We start from the raw sequence: 8,727 nt of genomic DNA, 5'->3' as shown, positions 1-8,727 counted from the left end.
GACTCTTAACTTTTATAAAGAATATCTCTTTGGATTAGAGACTTTAGTCTTTGCCACTTTACAGATCTTCTTTATGCACCAAGAGCTTGTAACACTCCAAAGAGAAAGGAAAAATTGAAATCGCATCATATTACCCCTTTAATTTCAGATTAAAAAAAAGGTTTAAAGTACTAATATAATGATTTCCAATGGTAATATTACAGTGAAGTGTGAGAGTGCCTGACAACAAAGTACTAGGCTACATTTAACCATCAGTATGAATATATGAGGTGTATGCAGCCCCATTTCTGACACCTTGTCTCTCACAATGCTCCCGAGGGCTGGGAGCTCACAACAGCATTGACCCACTCTCATGTCTTATTCAAGGCCCCGTTACAGAAGACCAAAATCTCACATCTTCAGAACTCTGAGGAAGACTATTGCATTATCAGCAACAGATCAACAGCAGACACATTGTACACATAGTCAATTATATTTACTAAGAGGTGACCCTCAGATGATCCTGTATATAAAACAGGAGACAGATGTGAATCAAATGTCATGTACCTTAAGTCAATCCACTTCTCTAAAAGCTGGGTAATGCCTGTTACCATAGTGACAGATAATAATAGTAAATATCAAAACATTGCATTATAATATGTAGTATTTTATTTTTATGTTTCCATCTCCACCTGTATTCACCATCTAATCACCCAACAGAAGTTCTGCCCGTCTCTACACACAAAATATCCTTATTTATTTTTCATAAAATGAGAGTCCTAACATTGGTGATTAAAAGCACAAAAATAAAATAAAATAAATACAAATAAAAATAATCAAAACATATATAAACAAATAAAATCATATGATGCATAAACATACAAATGTCTCCAAAAATATAAATATATAATTACATAATCTAACAATATCTAGCTGAATAAATATTTTAGCAGAAATATCTTGAAATCTTGATACTGAAATTGAAAATCCACAGGCACAACAAAAGATTAATAATTTATTGTGGTTAGTCGACTAAATATATGCATCACTCAGCTTGTGTCACCATGCTAGATTAAGTCGACCGGATGCAGTTCTCCGAGGGGACATTGTGGCGAGGTGGCACTGTGAGGCACAACTCTGTGCATTCTCTCTCTCTCGCTCTCATTTCCTCTGCCACCTACACTGCTCTTTATTTATTTTCCTCCAACCTTGACGCCATTCTGTCATGTGGCAACACATTGCGGTTTCTTTTCGTTGCAAAAGGCCTCTAAATAATGGACAAACTTGGTTGTAGGATGGCATAAATGAAACAGAGGGCCCTGGTGACAGCAGGAGAAGATGTGTAACTGCTGTAAATAATTCAGCTGTCAAATATCACAATGACGATGATCAGGCCAAGGATGGAGCAGAGTGGCGCCCCTGCCACCTGCCTGCAAGCACCCACACTCTTCAGCGCTGACGCGGAGCAGGCCATTAGTGTAAGGCCAACAGTGAGAACTGAACTAGACAAGATCTGCAAGATCTGTTGAAGTATGGATCTGTTGTTATCTAGTCAAGAGCTATAGCTGGAATAAGGGCTTGCCTCACTAAAGGACAGCTTAAAGAAAGAGTTACACAATTTACAGTGGTGCGACAGCATAGTACATAAACATTTACTTTGATACACATCTGAAACTAAGTGATCAATGGACAGAGTATGAGCAGAACAATCTCACTTCCTCCAGCTAATAAGTAAACGTGTGAATTGTCTGAGAAAAGAGACGTTAGTGGTGGGATTCAGCACTGCTGCTAATATATGGTGTATTTAAATTTAAAAAAACTTTAAATTACTATATGTATATTTAATAGTTTGTTACAGAAAAACAAGTTATGCTCAGAGTCCAGAGCCTCGATCATAACAGGCACCTTCCGACCAGCACTATCGCGGGACCCAACGCAACAGAGTGCGGCGCGGCACGGGACAACACTTGATGGGCGAGTGCAGGTGGGTAGAGACTCGTGTGTGCGGGATGCGGGAGAATAATTAGGGTGTTCTCACACTATGTAATCTTAACCGTGCCCGAGTGCGTTTGACCACCAAAGCACGGTTCGTTTGACTAGTGTGATCGTTCCGTGCGTTCGTTTAGCTGTCCCTGGCTCGGTTGGAAGAGGTTGGCCAGAGTGCGGTACACATGTAATGTAAGCAGAGCGCTAACCGCGCCGGAGCGCAGATCTTCTGATACTTGTGCAGCATGATTGTGTGAACATTTCTGAGCGGCAAATGTTATAGATCTGTAAAGCAATATATTATGAGAGGGCCTTGTGTTACCGCGTCCCAAACGACTTAAAATAATAAACCACAAAGTTATCAAAAGGATGCACTCCACTGTGCTGAGCGAGAACGCTTCTCTGCTGTCTTCACATGCTATCGGAAACTTCCTATTTACCACTTATGAAGTCATGATTATGAGCACGTTGCATTCTTTTCTGTTAAAAATAAAAGTGAAAAGTGGTTTGTGAATGTTGATGCTTAGCCTAAATAATTTTATCAGGAGCGTCCATGTGAGTGCTGCTGCAGGTCTTAGGCCCACCCCAAATGCTCTCATTGGTTGAGACGTGTGATGACGCCCATCCCAAGCCAGTACTGATCAACTCTTTACATTTATTTACAATAAAAATAAAAAACATTAGATTGTTATATAAATAAATAAATACATTATGCATCTCTGTAATAGAAATCCCTTGAATCACATGTGCTATAATAGCCTTGAGGCCTTGGGAGCTCATGGCCTACGCACTTTGACTTTGAGAGGATGCAAGTTGTACAGATACATCCACCAACCCCTCCTTTTCCACCTCAAGCGCCAGGCGCCAGCTTAAAGCATCTTCACACAGACAGCTTGGCGACGTTAGTTCTAATGGCCCTTATCTTAATCTGCTTTAAAAGCATCCTGCGTTTCCACAAGATCTTTTCACCTTTCTTAGCCCACATTTAAAAAGCAAGCCCTCCCAGCTGTTTAGCCCTTCTTGTCATGAGATCATGCCAGACAACATGGAGCAATGTGGTTAACAGGGTCCAACTGAGACGGGATGGAAGATGCAAAACCACACCTTGAGAACCGTAAAGGGCTTGCATGTCTATTTGTGCGAGTTATGAATTATATTGTTGAGGGGCCTGAGGGTGGTATAGCACAATTGGTGTCATGGGGATAAATAGCCAGAGCAGACACACATACACATGGTCCCTTGAAGTGGACAGATATGGATCAAGCAGGAGTGTTGAGAGGTGTCTGGAGACTACAGATGGTCTGCTCCTCCTCAGACGGGACTCTTAGGCTCCAGAATCTCCAGTCTCCAACGAGTCCCTAAACTGCTCAGTTTCCAGATTAAATATGAATCCACATGGAACATTCATACATGGACATAATCAACAATAGGGAATTTATGTGGTCACTATATAAAGAAACTGGTTGTTGTGTTAAAGTTGGGGAAGCATACTATGATCCTGGTAGGGTAAATATATTGGATGAAATATATTGGAATTGTACACTAAATGTACATCAAAATAAAGATGTACATGTGCGCACACACACAAACACACACACACACACACACACACACAGATATTTAAGAAAGGTAATCATCCCCTCTAAGGGTACATCATGACAGGCAGCTTGAATAGTGCCGAATTATTCATGAGCTAAACGTAACAAACAATGAGGAACAAAGTATTTTTCAATGGCTTTCAATAATTGAAACTGTTACCTGAAAAGGGATACAGAAAAACCACGAGCCAGCACTCAAAGTTTTCGTTCATTATCCATAATACATTACGGCTACATATTAGCGCATATGGTCATCGTCTGACCACTGCTATTGAATTTTGAAGCAGTTAATTCTTGTGTTATGGTTTAATGGATCCTCTACCGGAATGTCAGACAGCAACTACAGTCTTACACAGCATTCAGATTATATTTTTATAGTATTTTATGGAAAGCATCAGCATGTTTACAGAAATGCAAAGATGTGGTCTCTAAGGCCTCCCAGTGGCAGCTTTGCAGATCTGCAGTATCAAATTGACATGACTTACAGAAAAAAAAGCAACTCAGGGTTCAGAATCTTATTGCCATTTTATTGCCTGTCTATTCATGTCTTTAGCACTAATGGTGCAACTAAATTTGATACTTAAACTTAAGGATTTGAACAAACATCTAAGTATGAGCAATAGTGATGCTTACGTTAGCCAGCGGCATTAATTGTAGAGAATACTGACTGTACATACCTTGTAGGATGGCAAGAAGCAGAGAACCCCTCGACTCACTGTGTGGCACACTTTCAACAGCAGGGCCCCTACTTCATCCTGGAAGGCAAATGTCTCTGCATGCTGAAATGTGGCGCAAAGCTTACGACCCTGAGGCCCTGCACCAACTGTACCGACCCAGACCTGCAACATAAACAAACACACACGTATTATTAGGGATGGGTATCGTTAAGGTTTTAACGGTATTACTACTCTCACCGATACTGCTTATCGATTCGGTACTTTAACGGTATTCTTATCGGTACTTTTTGTTATTTATTTATATATTTATATACAGTGGGTACGGAAAGTATTCAGACCCCCTTAAATTTTTCACTCTTTGTTATATTGCAGCCATTTGCTAAAATCATTTAAGTTAATTTTTTTTCCTCATTAATGTACACACAGCACCCCATATTGACAGAAAAACACAGAATTGTTGACATTTTTGCAGATTTATTAAAAAAAAAGAAAAACTGAAATATCACATGGTCCGAAGTATTCAGACCCTTTGCTGTGACAATCATATATTTAACTCAGGTGCTGTCCATCTCTTCTGATCATCCTTGAGATGGTTATACACCTTCATTTGAGTCCAGCTGTATTTGATTATACTGATTGGACTTGATCAGGAAAGCCACACACCTGTCTATATAAGACCTTACAGCTCACAATGCATGTCAGAGCAAATGAGAATCATGAGGTCAAAGGAACTGCCTGAAGAGCTCAGAGACAGAATTGTGGCAAGGCACAGATCTGGCCAAGGTTACAAAAAAATTTATGGCCCAAGCGCCAGTCTGTCACTTTAAGACAATATATTGACACACATCGGATTTTCTCCCAACTGTTCTCGTCCACTTAAGACATAAAATGTGTTTAAGTAAATACTCTCCAAGCCAGCCATTTGGACATATTTTGTGTGTATTTGATAGTTTGGACATGGGCCGAAGCTCAAAGTATAATTAGCTTGTCCGTTTTGGAGCGTTTTTGTACACACATTTCAGCCTGGGGAACAGCGTCTCTTGTGCGGATTGTGCTTTCCACGTTTTATTATCAAACATGTCCGCCAATTTAGCAACAGTGTAAGACGGCCTTTTTTCAACAATCACCGATTGTGCTGATTCTGACTTTAAGTTTAGGTTTTAGGGAGGAATGAATGCGCACCGCTGTGAAGGGAAAAAAGTTGCGCTAGAAGAAATGCGGCTATAATCCTTAAAAGCCAAAATCGAAATAAAAAAATTAAATTAGCTTAATAAAACAGCCACAGGCCTAAAGTGTAAGCAGATGTTTGAATGTTTAGTTCTCTCTTCTATCATAATTAAACAGGGCTTTCATGTTGCGCGTGCTGAAGCTCCTCCGTGTGGGCGCGATCTTGCTTCTGAATTGTGAATAGCAAAAATGCATCATAGACAAATGTTTGAATATCATTGCATATAAAAACAGCTGGCGACTCTGGTGAGATAGAATTTGCAAGATAATGTATATATAGCAAAAATAAATGTATGTGTGTTTTCTTAATTTCTCTAGTACCGATAGCAGAACCGTTAACGTCAGAGCTTATTGATACTCCGGTCTTTCATAATTTAGCCCCGGGACCGATTAAATACCAGGTTTCGGTACCCATCCCTACGTATTATCCAACTCAGAATTTAAGTTACACTACCATTCATTAATGTTTCTGTGAAAGAAATTAACACTTCTATTCAGCAACGACACATTAAATTGATCAAAAATTACAGCAAGGGCATTATAATGTTATAAAAGATTTCCATTTCAAATAAATGCTCTGCTTTTGAATTTTGTTTATCAAAGAATCCTGAAAAAAATGTGTAATGATTTTCTTGACCTGTGACTTGCTGATGACATGATTCGCCTCCAGCTGGATGGAGAATTTGATGCCCAGTTCAGAGGAAAAGGAGCCCATGGGAGAGAGGGTGCCTGAGGTCAGCACGATGCTCCGCACTGAGTCGCTCAGATCTGAAAATGCCTGTCATGACACACATCACCAGCCATGACATCTTACGATTCATACTCATACTGGCATCATCCAAATGAGGTTTTAAAAGTACTACAACAAGAATAGTTGCTCTCACCACGGCAGGGTTGAGGCACCAAAAGCTCAGGGTGTGCACCAGAGTTTTGGTGCGGGTGCTCTGTCGGCGACGCTGGGGTCGTGCAAAAAAGCCTTGAGCATCAGGCAGGTCCTGCTGGGTGGTCCACATGAAGCTCTGCTGGAGGGCCACACGGTAATCATCTGCAAACCTGTACATATTCACAAAAAGAAAAATCAAGTAAAACTAACAGATGAATGCAGAATAACTAAATGGGTTTAAGGGGCTTACTAGAGCATGTAGTAAAAGATTTAATCAAAGCTTTTAAAAAGAATGATTATCAAGTACACTAAAATATAGTTATTTTCATGCATTAAACTAGGGCTGGATGACGTGTCAATTATTCAACCTACATTTTTGATGATTTTACTGGCAATATTAAATATTGTATATTTAATAAAGTTTCCTGAAGAATGTGTCATTAAACTCATTTCAGCAACCCTCACTGTACTGCGACTTGCAAGTATGAGAGATTAGGATGTTTTAATAGCGTCTCTGATTTAAATATCAGTAGCAAAAAAAATTCACTGTTTTACTTCTTGCAGTTTATGTTGAATTTATGGTTCCTCTGTAAATTTTACACTTAAATCTTATCAACTTTTAGGAGTACACCAGCATAAAGATAGCCTTAAGGCTAAAAGATATGGATTAGAAGCCATAAAACTCCAAATGTGATTTCAAGGGGTCTTTAAAAATCACTGCCAAAAACCTTTTTAGAGATAGATAGTTAGGTAAGAAGAATGATGGGTAGTTTGTGATAATGACCTGCAATTTTGTCTGAAAAGAAATTCCAGCACCATGAAGAGGCTTTTGAGCATTGACTGAGTGTTGGAGCTGATGGTGGGAACCTGCACCGTGTCTTCTCTCCCGTTCACTAGCCCGATCCGCTCCTCCTTCTCCAGCACCGCTGCCAGGTTTTTCTACAAAAAGCAGACACAAAGCAGATAAAAAAGTGGACAGACTGTTAGTATACTCCTTCTGGTCAAAGGAGAGTAAGATACATGGAGGAAGGATACCTGTAGCAAAAAGAAGGTGTCTGCTGTGATGCCAAGGCCATGGAAGATGCCAAGAATCTCTGTCCCTGTCCAGACCTTACAGGAAGACTCATATTCACGCTCCTCCAAGCTATTGCAGCTTTCCTGTACCCAGCTATATAAATGTAAGGAAGCAAACATAATTAATTCAAAAGAGCAATATTTGGACTATTAAGCTCCCAATTTAACACAAATTACAGATTTGTCCAAGTAAAGAAATATAAAAAATCTTCAGAAAGCAGATCTTCGACATATTACAACTCATGACGAAGCAGAATATGGATATCCCACTGCCTATGAGAGAAGAAAAGATGGGCCATACTTGGCAAGGCTGCAGCAGAAGGCTAGCAGAGGCCGGTGTTGATCGCGCCGAATGTTGTGTGTCACCATTCCATCAATCTCATCACGTGCCAGCAACAGCTGAGCTTGGTTCAGAGTGTAACTGGCACTCTCACGGGCACAGTCCTCTATGTTATGAGCCTCATCCAGCACCACAATCTGCTCCTTCAGATTGATTTCCATCTGGCAGAGGAACAACATAACAGTTATCACCATATGGATAAATACAGAAATCCTTCAAATATCCTAACAAATGTGTCAACCTTATTTGAAAACTTCAACTGCCTACTTTAAAATAGGGTTGAACAGATTTTGCAGACTTAAGAGATTTTGTCTCTTAAGTCTGCATTTACTTGATCAAATATATAGAAAACACATATATTGTGAAATATTATTACTTACTATTACTTAAAGTAATTATTAATTCAAAATCAGTTTTTAATCTATATTTTTTGCATTCCTGCAGCTCAAACAGTACACAATGGCACTAGCAACACCAAGATCATGGGTTTGATTAGAAATTTATGTAAATTCTAATTCATGTAAAAAGTGACTGCATAAATTAATGTAAAGTGTCTGCCAAATGCATAAATGTACATTTTAAAATGTAATTTTAAAGGGGTCATATGATGTTGCTAAAAATAACATTATTTTGTGTATTTGGTGTAATGAAATGTGTTTATGCGGTTTAAGGTTAAAAAAACACATTATTTTCCACATACTGTACATTATTGTTTCTCCTCTATGCCCCGCCTTTCTGAAACGCGTCGATTTTTACAAAGCTCATTGGTCTGAAAAGTGAGGTGTGCTCTGATTGGCCAGCTATCCAGTGCATTGTGATTGGCCGAATACCTCAAGCGTGTGACGGAAATGTTATGCCCCTTACCATATTGTGATGCCCTGTCCGGCCGAAGCGACGAGACAAAAACATTAAAACCCATTATAAACGAGGCATTTGTTGCATCCAGTGGGGACATAATGTAGG

At 39.5% G+C, this 8,727-nt stretch overlaps 1 protein-coding gene across 1 annotated transcript in view; it reads right to left on the bottom strand.

Moving 5' to 3' along the window:
* The window catches only part of LOC107757032 (Fanconi anemia group J protein homolog), a 38,835-nt gene that overhangs the window by 16,438 nt on the left and 13,670 nt on the right, over positions 1 to 8,727 (bottom strand). Inside the window, exons 9-14 of the mRNA XM_016574383.1 lie at positions 7,726 to 7,925; positions 7,386 to 7,518; positions 7,135 to 7,289; positions 6,352 to 6,520; positions 6,105 to 6,245; positions 4,241 to 4,402 (exon numbers count right to left, since the gene is read on the bottom strand). Of these exons, the coding sequence (XP_016429869.1) occupies positions 4,241 to 4,402; positions 6,105 to 6,245; positions 6,352 to 6,520; positions 7,135 to 7,289; positions 7,386 to 7,518; positions 7,726 to 7,925 (960 nt within the window). The remainder of the gene's footprint in view (positions 1 to 4,240; positions 4,403 to 6,104; positions 6,246 to 6,351; positions 6,521 to 7,134; positions 7,290 to 7,385; positions 7,519 to 7,725; positions 7,926 to 8,727) is intronic.

This window comes from Sinocyclocheilus rhinocerous, unplaced genomic scaffold (assembly GCF_001515625.1).
Source record: "Sinocyclocheilus rhinocerous isolate Xijiao unplaced genomic scaffold, SAMN03320098_v1.1 scaffold1152, whole genome shotgun sequence".
In the NCBI taxonomy this organism is placed as follows: domain Eukaryota; kingdom Metazoa; phylum Chordata; class Actinopteri; order Cypriniformes; family Cyprinidae; genus Sinocyclocheilus; species Sinocyclocheilus rhinocerous.
This window is presented reverse-complemented; position numbering and strand designations above follow the sequence as displayed.